Source organism: Oncorhynchus nerka, linkage group LG7 (genome assembly GCF_034236695.1).
Source record: "Oncorhynchus nerka isolate Pitt River linkage group LG7, Oner_Uvic_2.0, whole genome shotgun sequence".
Lineage (NCBI taxonomy): Eukaryota > Metazoa > Chordata > Actinopteri > Salmoniformes > Salmonidae > Oncorhynchus > Oncorhynchus nerka.
In genome coordinates, this window is record NC_088402.1 from 60,220,026 (window position 1) to 60,241,752 (window position 21,727).

Sequence of the window (21,727 nt, forward strand, 5' to 3'; positions counted from 1 at the left end):
TTACACAGCTATCAAAACATCACGCCAGGGTAAGCCTAGATGAGAAGCAGCTCTTATTTTAAGTGTTTTTAAAATCCTCTATGGAAAAAATGAATGGTGGAAAAACTGACTGCTATGTTTTATGGGAATTATAACTCATACTGTGGTACTTTACAGTCAGAGAATAATAGTCTGCTGAGGCACACCAGGGCACTTTATAAAATACACTACTTTGGATCTTTTCTCTCTCTCACTCACTACTATATTGCTTTTACCCCCGCAGCCTTTAAAGATCATTGAGTGAGCTGTAGGACAGAAGAAAAGGCCTCCAGGGATCACATTGAAAAAGAGACTCGTAGCTCAATCAGATTTTATTCGTCACATGCTCCAAATACAACAGGTGTAGACTTTACTGTGAAATGGTTATAAGTAAGAAAAGTTTAGCAAGGAAATAGTAACACAATAAAATAATTAACAAGGCTATATACAAGGAGTACCGGTACCGACTCAATGTGCAGGGGTACGAGGTAATTGAGGTAATATGTACATGTAGGTAGGGGTAATGGTGACTAGGCAATCAGGATAGATGATAAACAGTAGCCGCAGCATATGTGAGGAGTGTGTGGCATCAATATGTTTGTGTGAGTGTATGTAGTGTGTGTATGTTTGTTGTAGAGTGTGTGTGTATCGAGCCAGTGCGAGAATATCAGTGCAAAGAAAAGTGCACATTTATATTAAAAAGGATGCCACTTTTAAAAGTACCAAAACACTGAGTGCCTGATCTCACTTATGGCTGTATCTCATGCCCCCACATCATTGCCCCCTTGAACAGGAAGCTGTTGGAGCAGAGGGAGGAGGAGCTGCAGCAGCAGGTGCGTTCTCTGAGGGGGAAGGAGGTATCACTGGGACGCAACAACTCAGAGCTCAAACACCTCACACAGCAGCTGGAGACACGCCTAGCTGTCCTGGAAGCCGAGCATGGCAAGGCTAGAGAGGAGGTCAGTAGATACTGGGCCCAGACGTGGGTTCAAATACTATTTGATATTTTTCAAAAACTTGGAGCGTTTGTTTTAGTCTGTCAAGAATGCCAGGGGCGTGGGGTTTGCACTTTTGGGACTTTTTTTATTTGTTCCATGGCAACATGGAAGCTAGCTGGTGACCAGCTAATGTTTTTGAAATGATCTCAAATAGTATACCTACAGGATCTACCTCTGAAGCGAGTTTCCAATCCCGTAGTTCTGTTACTTTTCTCTGCCCTCATTCAACTTTTATAAGCTAATGTTTTGAGAAGTGTATGTATTTTTAAAGGCCGAGCTTCAGGTTAAAAACGTCATTTCATGACTATTCAAATCAGGTAATTTGTATAATTTGATATTCGTCAATTCGACTCCATGGGGTCAACCTTAGTAATAGGAGTACAGATTGAACATTGTGTTGTGCGTATGCATGCTCTGGTCTGCAGCAGAGAGAGAGCCAGAGGTCGTGTCTTCAGCTGGGAGAGGAGTTGGTGGCCAGTCAGCAGGAGAGTGAACGGCTCCAGGAGGAGCTCCAGCAGGTCATCACACAGCTGGACACTTACATCAGGTCAGAAGCCTGTTCATCAAGTAGCCTATAAAATGATTTTCACAGTACTGTACCAAACTGGCCTGGCTATGTATCCCACCAGTTGCTGTAACTCTGCTGGAAAGGGAATATCAGTCAGCACAGTTTGGGTAGTTTGTGCACAATAGTGTGAAAAGGGAATATATATATATATATAAGGGCACATTTGCTCACACACACCACCCTCTCCAGCGACTTACTGTATACATACACAAACATTAAGATGACTTCCTCCATGAATACCATAAACACTATAGACTAATATTAAACTACACCTCAATGACACATGATGAACGCTCCAACATCTCTCCCACCTCCCTGTTCCACATTACAGGAAGTACAATGAGAAACAGTCGCAGCACAAGACCAAGCTGAGGAAGGCCAAGCAGATCCTCCTGATGGCCACGGCCCAGAGAGACCGCACCATCCAGAAACTGGAGAACGACCTTGCCCTGGCCTCTAGCCTCTCCCACAAGGTCAGTCTTGTCTGTCAATCAGTCTGTCCGTTTTCAGTCATTTCATTGGTTTCATGGTTCATTTCATGAACAGGGACAGGTACAAACACATTGACACATTGAAGTAACAATCATCCGATGCTATATGCTCATTTTCAACATCCCTTAGATGGGTTTGTCTGCCCTTTTTGAAAAGAGTGACATCTGTAGTGTCACAGTGTCTGTTGTCTGAGAGGGCATTGAGATGTGGCATGAGCAGTTGCTGTAGTAGTAATAATAGTGATGATAGCCTTGAAGGACTCTACCTCTCTTCCTCTCTTATGGTATGCAGGAGAAAGACTGGATCAGGACAGTTATGGAGGAGAATGAAAAATTGCTGGTAGAGAAGAGAGAACTTCTGAGGAGGATGAGCGAGGCAGAGGAGATGGGGAGCAACGGCCTGAGAAAGGCCTCCAATGTTCAGCACAGGTACTGAGTACTCTATCTATGAATTTGCGTGTGGTTACATTTCTCCAGCCCCATTCCTTATTTTTGTAATAAGTAGTTAAAGCATGGTGGGGCTGCCAAATTAAGGAGTGTGTCTTTTGGTCAAGTGTTGATGTGAATGTGTTCACCACACGCAACTCCGGCTGTAACATAGTCACCTGGGTATAGTTCAGCGAAATTAGGGAAAGTTCCACAAAACCAACGTGTGAATTTCAGTCACTGCTTCTCCATAGACTGCTTTCAAGGTAAGGAAACAAATATCTAAATACCGTAAAACTTCAATTAAACGCGAATAGCCACCCGTCACTTTTTTAAAAGCTGGGCATTTCAGCAAATAAATCCCTGTTTCAAATAAACACAGGATCTTAATGAATTGTTTGAGGTTTGATTTGTTACATTAAATAATTCAGTATTGACTCAAAAAAATGTAAATCATCCATTTTTATTGCCAGTAAGAAACAACTAGCCATTGGCTGCCAACAGCTGAGAACTGCAAGCTAACTGGCTAGAAGAAAACAGTCAGTAATTGGCAGATCGCCCTCTAGTGGTAAAAGTACAACTGCAGGAAATGCACAGTCAGTCAAATTATTCTGTCAATGAAAAGTAATATATTATTATTATTATTATTTTTATGGAGGTATACTAAGACAAAAGAAAAATGACATTACCTAGGTTTCCATTAAATTGGCGACCGATTTATGGGAATATTTTTTTTAAAGCATAAAGAAAATATTTGCATTTTTCCACCAGTGGTGTTTCCACCAAACGGACTGGTTGTGGATAAATAATCACTGCGTGATGATGTAGTGCAGACAAAATTTATTTTTTCGCTTATGTTTTCATGTACCAAATAAAATCTAAAGTTCAATGTCTTTTCATTGCATTTTCAACAGCTTTTGTCACAACTGTTGCGTTAAATAGCAAATGTGCCTACTATGGTCTTGGTACGTGTGCTCTAGCCAACAGCTCGCAGATACAGTGTGGGTAGGCTGTGCAGGTAGGCTAGTAAACTGCATGTTTTCCCTGAGTCGTAACGGAAAACCACACACCATATCATCGCGTGCCTCAAAGCTTACTTCTATATGATTATTATTTCAATATTTTCCACCACCATTTTTCACACTTCATTTTACAGACATAAAGATGTTGAACAAACAAGTTCTGTCAGCATTTATAAAATTGTACTGAAACTTTTGATTGTTTTTAAATATGGTATGACTCGCATAAACTCTGGATGGAAACGTGGTTACAGTGTGTAAATGATAACACATTAGTGCAGGAAATTAAGAAATGTATTAAAATGCTGGACGTGAATGCTGGAATTAAACAAATAACTATGCAAATGAGCAAAAGCTGTGTGCATTAAGGAAATGGAAGACTATCTCTAATAAACGGCAGTTGTGTTCAGTGATTTAAGCAAATAAACTCCTGGGCTATTAATACAAGTTTTACAGTATGTAATTTTGCCGAACTGTCCCTTAAGGTACAGTGCCAGACAAAAGTTTGGACACACCTACTCATTTAAGGGGTTTTCTTTTCTTTTGACTATTTTCTACATTGTAGAATAATAGTGAAGACATAAACTATGAAATAACACATGGAATCATGTAGTAGCCAAAAAAGAGTTAAACAAATAAAAATGTATTTTATATTTGAGATTCTTCAAAGAAGCCACCCTCTACCTTGATGACAGCGTTGCACACTCTTGGCATTCTCTCAACCAGCTTTACCTGGAATGCTTTTGCAACAGTCTTGACGGAGTTCCCACATATGCTGAGCACTTGTTGGATGCTTTTCCTTCACTCTGCTGTCCAACTCATCTCAATTGGGTTGAGGTCAGGTGATTGTGGAATCCAGGTCATCTGATGCAGCACTCCATCACTCTCCTTCTTGGTCAAATAGCCCTTACATAGACTGGAGGTGTGTTTTTGGTCATTGTCCTGTTGAAAAATGCGTATCGCTGCAGAATGCTGTGGTAGACATGCTGGTTAAGTGTGCCTTGAATTCTAAATAAATCAATGTGTCACCAGCAAAGCACCATCACACCTCCTCTTCCTTGCTTCATGTTGGGAACTACACATGCAGAGATCATCCGTTCATCTACTCTGCATCTCACAAAGATACGGCAGTTGGAACCAAAAATCTCAAATTTGGAGATCAGGCCAAAAGACAGATTTCCACTGGTCAAATGTCACATGCTCGTGTTTCTTGGCCCAAGATAGTCTCTTCTTATTGGTGTTCTTTAGTAGTGGTTTCTTTGCAGCAATTCAAACACGAAGGCCTGATTTCACGCAGTCTCCTCTGAACAGTTGATGTATCTGTTACTTGAACTCTGAAGCATTTATTTGGGCTGCAATTTCTGAGGCTGGTAACTCTAATGAACTCATCCTCTGCAGCAGAGGTAACTCAGGGTCTTCCTTTCCTGTGGCGGTCCTCATGAGAGCCAGTTTCATCATAGCACTTGATGATTTTTGCGACTGCACTTCTAGAAACTTTCAGAGTTCTTGAAATTTTCCGCATTGACTGACTTTCATGTCTTAAAGGAATGATAGACTGTCATTTCTCTTTGCTTATTTGAGCTGTTATTGCCGTACTATGGACTTGGTCTTTTACCAAATTTCTCTTTCAGGGTCAACTTTCTGGAGGTGGAGAACAGACAACTTCAGGAAAGAACTTTAAAGTTGGCCAATCAAGTCGGAACGCTAGAGCGGGCTCTGAGGAACGTCCAATCACAATCGCTCTGCAACCTAGAGGTACCAATACCATGGTCCCTGACATTGGCACAAAAGAGCATCATGTTTTCCTAACTAATTTTTCATTTGCTCCCCCTCAGGATATCAAGAAAATGTTTCCTTCTGAAAGTCTTGGAAACGACAGCATCCTTCATAAGTCAACATTAAGGTACAAATTGCATAGATGCATACAATATATTGCATATAGTTATAGTTCAAAAATAAAAGTGCAACATGCAACAATTTCATTCATTTTACGGAGTTACAGTTCATATGAGGAAGTCAGCCAATTGAAATGAATTCATTAGACCCTAATATATGGATTTCACATGACTGGGAATAAAGATATGCATCTGCGGGTCACCTTAAAAAAATGGTCCTCACAGTATCTTGTCACGTTATTTTTGTGCATTCAAATTGCCATCGATAAAATGCAATTGTGCTCGTTGTCCGTAGCTTATGCCTGCCCATACAATAACCCCACCTCCACCATGAAGCACTCTGTTCACAATGTTGACATCAGGAAACCACTCACCCCCACACGACGCCATGCACATGGTCTGCGGTTGTGAGGCCATTTGGATGTACTACCAAATTCTCTAAAACGATGGTAGAGAAATAAACATTCAATTATCTGGCAAAAGCTGTGGTGGTCATTCCTGCAGTCAACATGCCAATTGCACGCTCCCTCAACTTGAGACATCTGTAGCATTGTGTTGTGTGACAAAACTGCACATTTTTGTGGCCTAATATTGTCCCCAACACAAGGTGCACCTGTGTAAATATCATGCTGTTTAATCTGCTTCTTGATTTGCCACACCTGTCAGGTGGATGGATTATCTTGGAAAAGGAGAAATGTTCACTAACAGGGATATAAACAAATGTGCGCACAACATTTGAGAGAAATAAGCTTTTTGTGCATATGGAACATTTCTGGGATCTTTTATTTCAGCTCATGAAACATGGGACCAACACTTGTGTAAAGTGTTGGGCCCATGTTTTTTATATTTTTGGTCATAAATATACTCAGGGCATACTACATGACTTGCTTGTATGTTCTTATTTGAAGCTGCTCTTCAACATTGTGACTGCTCTGGGCTTGAACAACATTTTAACTGCACTTGTAGCAAGGTCATTCATAACTTCTGGCACCATTCATCCATTGTTCTTACAGTAACCACCTGTCTGTCTGCAGTCTGACATCAGGTGCGTGTGACCCTCTGGGCATCCTCAATGCCATCTGCCGGGTGAAGGTGGGCGAGCGCGTGGAGGGCATCCAGACGTCGTCCTCCACGCCCCATTCCCAGTTGCAGTCCTTTGAACTGGGCTATCTGAACCTCACCTCCCCTGTAGCTCCCCCAGACACCAAAGACCCAGAGGAGAGTGACCAGTGACCAGAAAGTGATTTGTGTGGGGAGTGACTAGGTATGAGGAAGGGGTTAAAGGGTGGTGAGGACCCTGGTATACAAAATGACTGCTCCATTGACCACAGGAGAATATGTCACTGTTACTCTAGTCTTGGTCTCTGCGTTACCATTCTTCCAAGTCTCTAAGGAAGCCTGGAAGCTAAGGCTACTGTTACTTACCTTTGAGGTGTTGACCTGAGTGTTGATTTTACAAGACAATTATGTCATTGTGTACAAAGTAGACAGTTGTGAGAATTTTTAATGCGATGCCTCCACTATAACGATAATTCATGGTCTTTTCTGCTTTGCCTGTGGAACACAGTTTGAATTGTGGAATTATACCACTGACTCCCTCATTTGGCTTGCAGCTGCTGCCTTATCTCCCTTGTGTTCACAGTGGGATGTTTGAAAAGTGAGCTTTTGGGGGTTTGGCTGGTTAAGTCTGTGGGAGTGTGTCAATGGCAAACATTGAAAATAGTATTTTGAACAGTGACTTGTGTGATTTGAGCTTAAGTGCAACTATTCGATTGGAAGTGGAAGTAACTAGTTAACTAAGATATGGTCTTTTTTTGGATGCACTAAATGTGGATGCACTTCATTTTAAATCCTCCAAATGCTACGATGGTCTTTATATTCAGAAAATAAGGCCAAACTGAACATGGAGCCTTATGAAAGTCTGGAGGTGGTATGACTACATTTACATTGAATCAAATATGTGTCTTTGTTATTCAAGGAAAAGACTGGTAACTTTTTTAAATTGTTCTAGATACTAGCATCACAATTTCTACACTAATACAGTGAGGTCCAAAAGTATTTGTAAAGTGACTCATATTTTGTTGTTTTGGCTCTGTACTCCGGCACTTTGGATTTGAAATGGTACAATGACTATGGTTCAAGTGCAGACTCTCAGCTTTAATTTTATGGTATCTTCATCCATATCAAGTGAATTGTTTAGAAACCACAGTACTTGTTGTACATAGTCCCCCTATTTTACGGAACCAAAAGTATTTGGACAAATTCACTTGTGTGTATTAATAGTCAAAAGTTTAGTATTTGGTCCCATATTCCTAGCATGCAATGACTACATCAAGCTTGTGACTCTACAAACTTGTTGAATGCATTTTGCAGTTTGTTTTGATTGTGTTTCAGAAAAGTTTGTGCCTAATAGAAATTCATGGTAAATAATGTATTGGTTCATTTTGGATGAACTGTTATTGTAAATAAGAATAGAATATGTTTCTAAATACTTTTACATTCATGTGGATGCTACCATGATTACGGATAATAATTTAATGATGAGTGAGAAAGTTACAGTTATAAATATCATAAGTACATTTTCCCTAAAACTTTTGGTTCCCTAGAATCATGGGACTATGTACAAAAAGTGCTGTAATTTCTAAACGTTTCACCCAATATGGATGAAAATACCCTCAAATCCAAAGTGCTGGAGTACAGAGGCAAAACAACAAAACATTTGTCACTGTCCAAATACTTGTGGACCTTACTGCATGTGTCTGACATCAATGTACCATAGTAACAATTAAATGACAGTGGTGTGAAAGAGCCGTTTGAAATTATCACTTTTTTTTTAGAATATGCTGAGTTGGTTTACATTCTGAGGAATGTGGCAGTGAAACAGTAGCTGTAGGATTGAACTTAAATCCATTGTTGGCATTTTATTTTCTATGAAAAACTCATGCCTTTTGGGATTGTAATATGTTTTAGGATGTTTTCTGAGATTAAGTCTTAACGTGGTTCAAGGCGTATCTGTTAAGTTTACAAACGTGTTTTCTATCGAGTGGACCAATGGTGTTACGAGGGCGAGAATGTTACATACAACTGGATGTGTTGTAATGAGGCAGATACCGTATGTGTGTGTAGCCTAATGCTAAGAAGCAGATTGTTGGCTTTCAAATAGCCATTATTAGCAATCCTAATATTATCACTCAAACCACTACAAACCTGTACTCTGGTGTAGACTATACTATACCTCTGTTCATTATGTTCTTAACTAAAATGCGTTTTAATATGGCGAACAATACCGTTTGTTGTCTCTTATGTAAGAGATTCTCCCGAGTGGCGCAGCATCTCAGTGCTAGAGGCGTCACTACAGACCCTGGTTCGATCCCGGGCTGTATCACAACCGGCCGTGATCGGGAGTCCCATAAGGCGGCGCTCAATTGGCCCAGCATCGTCCGGGTTAGCCCATCATTGTAAAATAAGAATTTGTCCTTAACTGACTTGCCTAGTTAAATAAAGGTTAAACATTTTAAGAAAGATAGCAAGTTTTACAATAGTTTGTTTTGCTTTGAATGGGATCCACTTGCATGCCCATTTAGAGGTCAGTGTTTTTAGGTACTTTATCATTAAAAAAAAAAAAAAAGCTGCTTATTTTTTATGTAACTTTTGTGGGAGTGACATTAATATCTTGTCGAGGTTAGGGCCTGCTTGGTAGTCTTGGAAAATACCATATTCACAGTATACACATCATTTGATCATCTGTTACAGTAATGCATTTCTTTTTCACTATAGATTTTTAAGTTTGTGTAGTATGACTCTTAGATGTTTTAACCACAAAGCGATTATTTAATTTAGCAATGTTTTATAAACATGGAATTTTAACCTTTTTATTTAGCCACTGACAACTTACAATCATTCACTGTAGCAGTTAGAGATTGATTCAGCAAGGAATGTACATTAAATAATATGGTATGGTATGCTTTGTAATCCTCCATTTTGTCTTCAAGGTGCCTGTAATGATAAAGTGTAATGCTCTGTCCTGCTGCTAAACTGAGAGGGAATATCAATCTACAAATAATGCTTGCTATTAACAGTCATATTCATTAGAGTAATTAACATGAACTTTTAGGTACTAATGTAAATGTGATTTCTTTTATAAAGATAATAAACATGTATTTTCATAAATAAAGGTCATTCAATCTTCCCATGTGTATTTGATTCCTTTGTTTAGTTTAAGCGCAACTGGGGTGTATTCATTAGTGCCAAACAGAAGCAAAAATTTGGGCAACTGAAAATTTTCGTTTCTTATTGGACAAGTTCAGGTTAGTCCCTCCCTGTTTTGACTGTTTGCTTCTGTCTGGTTCCTAATGAATAAACTCCAGGTCATATCTTGGAACAGAAGGTCAAACAATCATGTTGTTGATGATAAATGTTGCAATATTGAATGGTGAATACAATATTCAACCCATGTTTTACATGCTGTGTGGCTGCAAACTGTTGTTTGGTTTTAAATTATTCATCAAAGTTATGCAGTACAATTTTTTTGTTTAACTGTCTGTTTATTAAACAAGGTAAAGATAAAGTTTTTTTAAAACATTGATATTAGTTTTACTTCTCAGTCTTGTGTGCATATTAAGTTGTCTAAAAACTTTATATGAAATCACAAAGAAAGAGGTGTAATAAATCTACACATCATATCTTTTCATAGAGAATATGGGTTAACAGTTCATTAATATACAGATTACAGTTTGGATATTCCATGCGGAAAAATAAAAATGTTTACTAGACTGAATACTGAAGAACACAATACAGAATATGGAAATAAAATGGTTGTTCAATGATAAAATAGTTAAGGCTTATACGTAAACTGAAAACATTCATATTAATAACAAATTATCAATATTCGGATAGACTAAAATCATTACAATAAGTTCATACATAAACATACCTGTACAAAACTCTAACCCAAAACAACAGTTTATGAAAATGGTACTAGAATGAGGATCATTACAATACAGCAACATGTACATTTCCCTATCATTTTTCTCAGAAGAGACTAAAATTGAAGAGGCAGGGTCTGTTGGCATAAATGTTTGTTTCCAGGCCAGTGGCTTGAATTATTTTTTTATTTTTTTTACATACTATAAATGTATTTAACAATATTCTCAGCTCCATCTCAAATAAACATCTAGCACCTTTTCTTAAGCAACTTGGAAGAATACAAGCTACTAGTACCATCCTGAGCAACCAGAAGGTAAAAATACAACAAACAATACTGTGTATACCATGATGAAAGAAACACTTGCAGTAACACTGCCAGTTCATATGAAGTTATATATGGTATGAACCTTTGAACAAATTCATACTGACTATACTTTACAGTAATTAAATGTAAACCTGTTGAAAAATCAAGATGAATCTATCCTGAATGTAGTGGGCTTAGGGGTTAATATTGGTTCACTTTCTGGTCCACTTTCAAATACTATTGTCCTGTTTAAACTGTTTTATTGACTGACTTTCTATTGATGGGCAATAGCTTTAAGTTGACTTGATAAGATTTTGAATGTGACACAGGTGAGAGTATAACAAACTAGAAGTCAACATAAATACCAAAATACTTAACCTCCAATAAATGTAAGCTCGCTATATATTTCTCTATATTTGGAGTAGAAATGTTCTACTCAAGTAACATAGACCTAACAACATTACCAACGTGGCAACACTTAACTTGATGCCCCCCTGTCAAGGCCTGCCTGACTCGGTCACAATCATGAGAGCCATCATCAGCTGTTGTGACTTATTATAGAACTATAGTGACAAAAGCATTACTCTCTGTTATTAGCACCCTAGCTAACAGGTGCTTGTATTAGGAGAACCATTGGAAGTTACTTGACAAACGCTGGCATGACTGTAAATGACAGTTGTAATACTCATCGCGATAGTTTTGCGTATGCCTATCGAGGGCCGTGCCAAGCAATACCGTAAAGCTGGCACACTAGCTAATGTTAGCTTGCTTTCCTAATGAATCTTGACTTGGCTCACATAGGTGCAAAGCTACCATCTGTGCTACCTGGCCGCAAGGAAAACCGGTGGGTGAAATGTTCTGTTGATTTGAACAGTTCAGTTGATTGAATTAGTGTCTGGTCATATAACCCATATGATCTTGATTCGATTAACCATAAACAATGATTGAAATGATCTGGACAAAACAAACATTCCTTCCTTTTTTACATTTTGGTGCACTTTAGTTTGTTTCATCATTCCTCTGAGAGAAACAACCTGACAAACGAATGGTCCACATTGTTCCAATTGGTTTCTGCTTAAATGACACTTTTATAGTTTGACCCTGTATACTTGCATTGAACAAAAATATAACAACAAAAAAAACAGACTTTCGATTAGACACAGTCAATACTCTTAGCTGCCTCAAGCAATGCTTTTGCATTTCCATTGGAAAAGATGGAAACATTTGGAGTCAAAACCACAAAGCCTGAAAGTGCTTTAAAGGGACAATCCGCAGTTGAAACAATAACAAAATGTTTTCCCCGCCACTGTTTCGGTAAAAAGTTGAGGGATGGGGCAGGAGAAATGTAACAACTCTCAAATTCATAGACCGGGCTATAGATGCAACGACTGACCATCCATGATATCAAAAGGATCGTTTTAACCATTGTTTCAAGGGTATACAGTGTTCGTTTACATTTACCTTGTTTACAAACATTGGTGTAAAACAAGCTTATATTTTGGGTTCTGATGCGGTATGAAAGTTGACCTAAACTTATGAGGCATTTCTAAGTTATATTCTTCAAGAATCAATGGGGACATAGAATACCTTTTATACGTCCAGGAATGTATGTAGCAACTGCATATTGACCCTTTAAGATGCTCTTTGGATGTCACCAGAACACACCCAGATTTTTTCAAATCTATTTATTTTCCGTATAAGGGTAAATATTGTCTGGCACATTTTGGAAATCCATTTAATGGAATATATACAGTACCAGTCAAATGTTTGGACACAACTACTCATTCAAGGGTTTTTCTTTATTTTTACTATTTTCTACATTGTAGAATACTAGTGAAGACATCAAAACTATGAAATAACACATGGAATCATGTAACCAAAAATGATGAAACTGGTTATCATGAGGACCGCCACAGGAAAGGAAGACCTAGAGTTACCTCTGCTGCAGAGGATAAGTTCATTAGAGTAGCAGCACCTCAGATTGCAGCCCAAATAAATGCTTCACAGAGTTCAAGTAACAGACACATCTCAACATCAACTGTTCAGAGACGACTGCATGAATTGGGCCTTCATGGGCGAATTGCTGCAAAGAAACCCCTACGAAAGGACACCAATAAGAAGAAGAGACTTACTTGGACCAAGAAACACGAGCAATGGACATTAAACCGGTGGAAATCTGTCCTTTAGTCTGACGAGTCCAAATTTGAGATTTTTGGTTTCAACCGCCATATATTTGTGAAACGCAGAGTAGGTGAACGGATGATCTCCGCACGTGTGGTTCCCACCATGAAGCATGGAGGTGGTGTGATGGTGCTTTGCTGGTGACACAGTCTGTGATTTATTTAGAATACAAGGCACATTTAACCAGCATGGCTACCACAGCATTCTGCAGTGATACGCCATCCCATCTGGTTTGTGCTTACTGGGACTAATTTTTTTTTTTTTTTTTTTTTTCAACAGGACAATTACCCAAAACACACCTCCAGGCTGTGTAAGGGCTATTTGACCAAGAAGGAGATTGATGGAGTGCTGCATCAGATAACCTGGCCTCCACAATTACCGACCTCAACCCAACTGAGATGGTTTGGGATGAGTTGGACCGCAGAGTGAAGGAAAATCAGCCAACAAGTGCTCAGCATATGTGGGAACTCCTTCAAGACTGTTGGAAAAGCATTCCTCATGAAGCTGGTTGAGAGAGTGCCAGGAGTGTTCAAAGCTGTCATCAAGGCAAAGGGTGGCTACTTAGAAGAATCTAAAATATATGTTGATTTGTTTAAAACGTTTTTCGTTACTACATGTTTCCATATGTGTTATTTCATAGTTTTGATGTCTTCACTCTTATTCTACAATGTAGAAAATAGTAAAAATAAAGAAAAAAAATGCTGAGTAGGTGTGTCTAAACTTTTGACTGGTACTATATATCACTGTTTGCAAAACGCCTTTGTAAGTGCTCAGTTTTATTCGACGCGAGACATTATCCGACATTTGTTTCCATTGACATAAACCTTTGCAAAGAATGTGTTTGTTTTCATTTAACCGACCCAATCTGTGTCAAAATAGAACAAGGGCTTTGGAAATGAATGTCAGGTGTCATGTGAATGCATAGTGTTTTCGGAAAGTATTCAGACCCCTTGACTTTTTCCATATTTTGTTACGTTACAGCCTTATTCTAAAATTGATCCCCTCACCAATCTACACACAATACCCCATAAAGACAAAGCAAAAACTGGTTTTTAGACATTTTTGCAAAAAAACAGAAATATCACATTTACATAAGTATTCAGACCCTTTACTCAGTACTTTGTTGAAGCACCTTTGGCAGCGATTACAGCATCAAGTCTTCTTGGGTATGACGCTACAAGCTTGGCACACCTGTATTTGGGGAGTTTCTGCCATTCTTCTTTACAGATCCTCTCAAGCTCTGTCAGGTTGGATGGGGAGCGTTTCTGCACAGATATTATCAGGTCAAGAGACCTTTTTATTTTGATATTTTTATTGTTCATAAATGTGGTGGGTACTCTCTTCGTTCGCTGGACGTTATCCTGCTAACTGTTCCAAATATCCGAACTGAATTTGTTAAAAGGGCTTTTATATACTCTGCGCCATCATCTTGGAACACCTTACAAAATACTTTTAAACTGGAAGAACTTGTCCCGATTGGTGTTTTTAAATCACTGATGAAGGATTTTGAGGCTGATTCCCTGACCTGTCAATGTTTTTAATTTGCTGTTTTATACTCTTGTGAATTCAATGGTTTTTACTAGATTACTTGTAGTTTTTCATGTTGTCTGTCTGTCTAATTTTTTTGTAATGACTTGGTGCTGCCTATCTTGGCCAGGGCGCTCTTGAAAAATAGATTTTAATCTCAATGAGCCCTTCCTGGTTAAATAAAGGTTAAATAAAATAAATAAAAATAGTAAAAGGTTTGAATACTTATGTAAATAAGCTATTTCTGTTTTTTATTTAATTTAAATTTGCTACAAATTCAAAAAACCTGTATTAAATTTGTCATTATGTGGTATTGTGTGTAGATTGCTGAGGATTTCTATTAAAAAAATCAATTTTAGAATAAGGCTGTAACGTAACAAAATGTGGAAAAAGTCAAGGGGTCTGAATACTTTCCAAAGGCACTGTATGTAGGCCTTGTGTTGATGACCTTATATGCAGGGTTCCTAAACTACAGCCTTACATAGAAAATGAATACAACAACATACAGTACTGCTGTGTGGGTGGAGAGCTCAGATGAGGGAGATGCGTATTGGGATACTGGGGGACTCTGTCCTCTGGGGGGACTGGTGGCTCACTAGGTGCTCAACCACTGTATGTTTGGACATGTGCTTCATAAGGTAGGTTTCCTGCAAAGACACAAAATGGACGACTCAAAATCTGTTGGTTTCCCCACACAAATGCCTAAACACAGGAATAGGTTGGCAACCCTGGTCCCAACATTCAGTAATCGCCTGCAGGTTTTTATAAAAGTCAGTAGGCAACTGATTCTGTAAATCACAATCTTTGACCCCTCTTTCTTTCTTCATGTGGTGAGCTTAATTCATGCTTAGTTATGTTGTGGTTTTATGTGCGGCTTCTGCAAATGTTTACAGACACTATAACTGACCAGGACTATAGCAATATATTGGATTTGCTTACACTACTACTAACACCTAATACTGAACAGAGGGATAGGATACTCACTGAGGTGTATGCCCGGCCACACATACTGCAGCAGTAGGCCTTAGCGTTTTTGATGGCGTGCGTAGACAGGTGGATCTGTAACGATGCTGAATCTGAGTAGGCACGGTAGCAGTTGGGACATTTGTACGGCTTGTCCTTGTTGTGCTGCCTCTGGTGAGACTACATAGAGAGAGAGAAGGGGAGGGGTGGGCAGAGAGAGAGCGAGAGGAGGGGAGGGGGTGGGCAGAGCGAGAGAGAAATAGAAGAGATAAGCACAACTCAGTCACTCATTAGAGGATAACTATCATTCAGAGCATCCCAGGAAAGTAATTATTGTATGGTTGAGTAGACCATATTTTTCTCTCATGGAATCTTATACCTTCACTTCTGCAGTATGCCATTTAGGGCTACATTCAATTAGAATTGTACTATGTAGCACCTTTAATATTATCAATAGACTTGGGGCCATTCAGCACTGAAAGATGGACTGTAGAACATAAGTAAGTAATCCTGCTGTGATGTAATACTGACCTGTAGGTTAGAGAGCTGGGTAAAGGCCTTTTCACATCCAGGGGCCGCGCATTTATAGGGTCTGTCACCAGTGTGGATTCTAAGACGCATGCAGAGGAAAATAGATGCATGTTGGAGAGAGAATGGACTGAAATATTATGTTTTATTTAGCATTATGACAGGACATATAATGTAATGACAATGTAAAAGAATATGGTGTAAAAAAATAAAATAAAGAGTTATAAAACAATGGCATAATCATATATTTCTCAGTGCTGCCTAATGTCAGGGTCACTGATGCAAATCAAATGTTATTTGTCACATGTGCCAAATACAACAGGTACCAATACAACCTTGGTGGATTACTTTTTTTCCTATTCCTTCCTATTCCATGAAGGTGAACTCAAATGACCTGGTGTGCTGCTGCAGGTGCGAGAGCTGACGGAAGGAGTTCTCGCAGTAGGAGCAGTGGTAAGGCTTGATGCCCAGGTGAATGCGGAGGTGCTGGGCCAGGTAGGACGCGTTGGCAAAGGACTTGGAGCAGTGGGGACACTTGTGGGGTTTGGCCTCCGTGTGGGACTTGGAGTGGATCTGCATCTCCGACTTGGATAAGAAGGTAAGCGGACACACTTTGCATCTGAGTGGAGGGATACATACAAATGGGACTGAGTCATATCATATGTCATGGATGAAGGTTGTGTTATGAATGATACTGCAACACTCAAAAAGGTGCCATGACCAATCTTTGAGGGTGTTATGAATGTATAACACTGTGTTACCAATAACACCGTTACCGATATGTGCATGTGACTCAAATTTCTCTAGGTCTACAACCACTGAAATGGGTACTTATTGAAGAAATACAAATTATTATGTACACTTGAAACTAAGCTAAATTGAATCCGTTTTACAAACATTGCCCATACCTGTACGTTTTGCCCTCTTTGGCAGGGAAGGTGATGCAGCCCTGGTCTGCGCCAGAGGCCATGATGGGGTAGGGCACCACCAGAAGAGGCCCTCCGCTCTCCGCTTTGATCTTCTTCCTCCCGCGGGGTGTCTTGGGTGGAGGGCCGAGGAGTCCGGCCAGGCCCCCGTTCTTCATCTGCTCCATGCCAGGCCCACTGGCCAGCCCGGAGATGATGTTGACCGATGGGGCCCCTCCCAGTCGGTTCTGGCTGCTGGAGGTGGGTGTGGTGGGCGTGAGGGCCTCGGAAGTGCTGTGGCCGTCCGGCCGGGCCAGACCTGTGTATGGGCACATGAAGACTTACAAATGATAAGCCATGCAAAAGGTTAGTGATTTAGCTTGCTGAGAGACTGAGCTTTGACACAAACTAATTAGGGAAGGTGTCAGAACTTAAGAGGCACACTGAAATGCATTTGGCTCTTGTCTAACCCTTGTGAACTACACAGCTTTTGAATGTTTTCATTGACGATTGTATGTTTCCAATGAGAAAGTTGGTGTGGTTATTACCTGACCGATGGTTAACTCTAGAGGGCTGCTCTACGATCTGTCGCATGTGCCACTCATCCCACAGTCCTTTGGCCTTCACTGCTGACTTGTCATCCATATTCACGTCTGCATCATCGACATTGAAGGTAATAAAGTTAACTGATCTAACTGAGGGACAAATGAGAAAATCACTTTATAAATAGCACCAATTTATACTCAACATCCATCCTGAGATCTTACAACGCTCCATAATACAACGGGGATGATTAAAAATGTCTACATCTATGGCTGCATTTAAGCTACATTTTTGACTTACTTTCAATCCTCTGCACCGATATGAAAGAACTACACTGGTAGGCATCCACCATATGACTTTCATCTGTGCTTTCCTAATCAATGCAGATGACGGAGAGGAGATGCGAAGGGGAAGGCACTTCAGACTATTGAGATTGAGACCATTGAACAGAATATTGGTCTTTAAGTATGACCAGAGCCAGGTGGTGTCTCCAGTGAGCACGCCAGTGTGGTGAGCAGACAGCAAACACTGTTACAGTACCTACCTGGCACAGAGCTGGAGGCTGGGCGGGCGTGCAGGGCGATGTCGGGCTGCTGGACCAAGCCCTGAGGGTGGTGCTGCCCCTGCTGGTGCTTGGGCATGGGCATGCCATGCTGCTGCTGCCCCCCGTCTGAGGGGGAGGAAGCCACCAGCAGGGTTTGCTGGGAGGGGGCTGAGTTGGGTGGCAGGTGCAGGGGTCGGATCTTCTCAGCCATCAGCTGCTCCTTGATCTTGTTGATGAGCACCAGGTTATCCAGCTGAAAGGGTTAACCGGTCATATTCAACAGAAAACAGCTCCATTGTATCAAGCTAAAGATGATCCCATTATAGTCATACTTTTGTTTCCGTTTAATACCTTAGTTGTTAACCTCTTCTGATGGGCATTTACCTAGATTTAAATACTTTTAACTCAGAAAATAATGAGCTGAGTATGCATAACCATGTCAGCCTAGATGGAAGGACATAAAACATTAAGATGTCCTTACCTGGCCAGGCATGGAGGGAGGCGGAGGCCAGAAGTAGGGGTTGTTGAACCGAGGCTCAGCCATCCTGCGATGGAAACACACGTTTTATTGCGGTATTTTATCATTTTCCAAATACCATTATCTACAAAGCATTATTCCATGATTTGGGAGGTTATTAAAACGTATTAGATTGAAACTAAGAATAAAATGGACAGGTATACTGATGTTTCATGTGACTGTTTTGTTTTTGAGCATCCCTCCTATTTTCCTTTGCACAGAGCAGAAGTAGTAGAGTGGGGGGAAAGTACAATAGCCTTAATGGGAGGCAGACTCAGGTCTCTACCTCTCAAGACAAAGAGACCAGTTTTGTACCATATGGTTTATGAAATTAGATTGTGACTGTGTGAATAGGGCTGTTATCATGAGTTTATTACCTAATAACTTAGGTTATTATATTATTTCTACTATATTACATGAATACTTAGAAAAAATATATGATATGCCAATAATGAAGTATTATACAATAGAGTAACTTTGTCGCATTCGGATTTGGGTAATTAACAGAACAAATAGCACAATTCACAGAGTCACAATAATAAATGTTCATAATTATTGTATAAAAAAATAGTATGTTCAGCTCAAACTGCAGTCAATCACAGGCCTCAAAAGACATTACAAGAATGCAATCAAACATCCAAACTTTCACTGAATACGGTCACACCTGTCAGTCATTTTCGATAGGCCTACCTTGAATATTCTTTATCCCATTCCCAAAGGTTTATGCCAGAGGTTTTATGCCTAGACAGTTTAGCACACATTGTTGGTCTACGGAAATCAGAATAGGCTCAATGTCAACGTTTTATTCTTCACAAAATATATTTCCTGTAAAATATTAGTTACGTCCCCTTCCAGTTATAATTCATTTAGGCAGCATTTCATGTTTCCTTTGGTAGTCTAGACTTTTGATAGCACGTGTGCCCCTCGACAGCTCTGAAATTCAGTCACATTTGGCGATGCGACAATCCGATACGATGCCACACAGAAACATTCTCAGACACATTTATTAAAACATTTTCAGACAAAAGAGAAACAAAAATGGCAGCCTGACTTATTTTTATAAGGCGGGACGCCATATTCTGCAGACCCCAAAATTAGGAGCATCTCATTTTCTCCTAAAAGGAGGCCGCTTAACACAAATGTGTGTTTATGTCAAAAACATGAATCAATGTTTACGACGAATTGCAGGTTTGAATAGCCCGGCCTCCCCACCTCTTAAAAAACGGGACACTTCCTAAACAGACCATGCCCTGCAAATAGCACGCAAATAGGTAAGATGCTCGAGCTTTGCGCTTAAATGCTTTTATAAAACATCATCAATGCGTAAAGGTCACAATGTAACAACCGCACGCTGACAGAAAGATATTCTAAAAGACGTTATGCCAATCTTTTCCAAAATGCGTTCACTTTGGTATTTTTTACATTCCAACTTTTTAACGAATCGAGGGGCATAAAATGATATTATCTGCATAATGCATACATTTGGGGTTTATCAACTTCCAGAAATGCACATTTACAAACAAATTCCATGAATTGCACACAGACCTGATGTCCCGATTGCAGATTTTGTCTTGCTTTATTATTAAAGATTGGTATTCTTTCTGCCTGCCTCCAATTGGTTCAGCGCTTCCGGGTCGCTTTGTTCGCTTCTGGGTGCTGCTTCACACTGTACGTAGCTGCTGTTGCCAAGCTGTCCGAAGTCTGGACATTTTTAAAAGTAGGCTAATCTGAATCCAACTGCAGTGGTTTTATTTTAACTTGGTTATAATGCGAAACGACGTACAAAGCATTGATCTAATGTCCATCAGGTGTCAATGGCAAACATTACTCAAAAAGAGCATTTTTGATTCACATGACTTCTTGATCTTATCACACGCCCAAAACTTGTTACATTGGCACCTGATTTTTTCCCCACTAGTAATGGTAGCCAAGTGACTTTTGTTTATTATGGAATTGTTTCATAATTAATGTTAGAGAGCATACAGTCCAAGGGCAGTGGATATAGCATTCATGGGATACTACAATAATGATTTAGTCAAGTATTTCACCACAATACACAAGGAGACCCGCAATGTTGCTGTTTGCTACACTGGTGTCAGAAGTGGGATGGGATGGCATAGCAAACGGGGCAACTGCCCCTGCCGGTCTCGAACCTATGTCTCCTAACCAAGGTTTTTATAGTAAATGAATACTGAAACAAAAACTTGTCAGGAATTTTTTTTTCAATTTAAATAAAATAATTAACAAACCGGTTTGAAACACGAAAACTATTCTGCAACTATTATCTTTGACTCAAACTAACTAAAAAAAATGATGTATTATGTTTATTTTTTCTTTAAGCTGCAATATGTAACTTTTTGGGCGACCCGCAATGTTGCTGTTTGCTACACTGGTGTCAGAAGTGTGATGGCATAGTATAATGCTTGTTTTGTCGCATATACTGAAATTAGGCGCACTATTTTAATTTGAGCAACCAGGAAATGGTGGATCAATTTCTGCATAATGCATATTTACCGTTTTTTTTACCCCCTTTTTCTCCCCAATTTAATGGTATCCAATTAGTAGTTACAGTCTTGTCTCATCGCTGCTACAACCGTACGGACTCGGGAGAGTCGAAGGTTGAGAGCCGCGCGTCCCCCGAAACACAACCCAACCAAGCCACACTGGTTCTTGACACAATGCCCACTTAACCCGGAAGCCAACCGCACCAATGTGTCAGAGCAAACACTGTACACCTGGTGACCTTGTCAGCGTGCACTGCGCCCGGCCCGCCACAGGAGTCACTAGTGCACGATGGGACAAGGACAACCCTGCCGGCCAAACCCTCCCCTAACCCAAATGACGCTGGGCCAATTGTGGGCTGACCCATGTGTCTACCTGTCGCGGGCTGGCTGCGACAGAGCCTGGACTCGAACCCAGAATCTCTAGTGGCACAGCTAGCATCTTTAACTTTAACCAAAAATCAAATTGGGTTTTCAAGCTTTTGGGAGGTTTTCAAGCTACTGAATCTGACAGGTAAATGCATCCAGGAGATGGCAACGTTTCAAATAGGCCTAGCTTGTGTATCGCTAGCTATCACAAGCTAACAGGGAATTTTTTAAGTATTTATTTAACTAGGCAAATCAGTTAAAAATTCATTCTTATTTACAATGACGGCCAAACCCTAACCCGGACAACGCTGGGCCAATTGTGCGCCGCCCTATGGAACTCCCAATCACGGCCGGTTGTGATACAGCCTGGAATCGAACCAGAGTCTGTAGTGACGCCTCTAGCACTGAGATGCAATGATGCAGTGCCTTAGACCGCTGCGCCACTCAGGAGCCAACTTGATTATTTTTGTACTACTAAAGTTTAAAAGCATTGGATTGGTGTAA

At 40.0% G+C, this 21,727-nt stretch overlaps 2 protein-coding genes across 12 annotated transcripts in view; one reads left to right on the plus strand and one right to left on the minus strand.

Moving 5' to 3' along the window:
- ccdc30 (coiled-coil domain containing 30) overlaps positions 1-9,603 on the plus strand; it is a 44,842-nt gene extending 35,239 nt beyond the window's left edge. For 5 of the 6 annotated variants that reach the window (XM_029664341.2, XM_065020674.1, XM_029664342.2 and 2 more), the window contains 7 exons: positions 812-977; positions 1,442-1,563; positions 1,916-2,057; positions 2,368-2,504; positions 5,152-5,275; positions 5,356-5,423; positions 6,429-9,603. In XM_029664341.2, the coding sequence (XP_029520201.2) occupies positions 812-977; positions 1,442-1,563; positions 1,916-2,057; positions 2,368-2,504; positions 5,152-5,275; positions 5,356-5,423; positions 6,429-6,648 (979 nt within the window). In that variant the 3' untranslated portion in view covers positions 6,649-9,603. The remainder of the gene's footprint in view (positions 1-811; positions 978-1,441; positions 1,564-1,915; positions 2,058-2,367; positions 2,505-5,151; positions 5,276-5,355; positions 5,424-6,428) is intronic. The other variant, XM_029664343.2, reaches the window with a different exon arrangement.
- Positions 9,274-20,163, minus strand: LOC115132096 (zinc finger protein 362-like). Of its 6 annotated transcripts, none has more exons than XM_065020676.1 (10): positions 19,899-20,163; positions 19,044-19,121; positions 18,318-18,381; positions 17,837-18,062; positions 17,298-17,444; positions 16,753-17,089; positions 16,239-16,463; positions 15,848-15,926; positions 15,338-15,496; positions 9,274-15,000 (listed from the first exon to the last, which is right to left on the minus strand). In XM_065020676.1, the coding sequence occupies exons 2-10, from the start codon at positions 19,112-19,114 to the stop codon at positions 14,884-14,886; spliced, it is 1,425 nt and encodes a 474-aa protein (XP_064876748.1). In that variant the 5' UTR covers positions 19,115-19,121; positions 19,899-20,163; the 3' UTR covers positions 9,274-14,883. The 6 variants fall into 6 exon arrangements, with proteins under 6 accessions (XP_064876748.1, XP_029520207.1, XP_029520206.1 ...); XM_029664347.2 differs by having other exon boundaries at positions 16,753-17,068; positions 17,837-18,089; positions 19,899-20,160; XM_029664346.2 differs by having other exon boundaries at positions 17,837-18,089; positions 19,899-20,160.
- Positions 20,164-21,727: the final 1,564 nt, after the last annotated feature.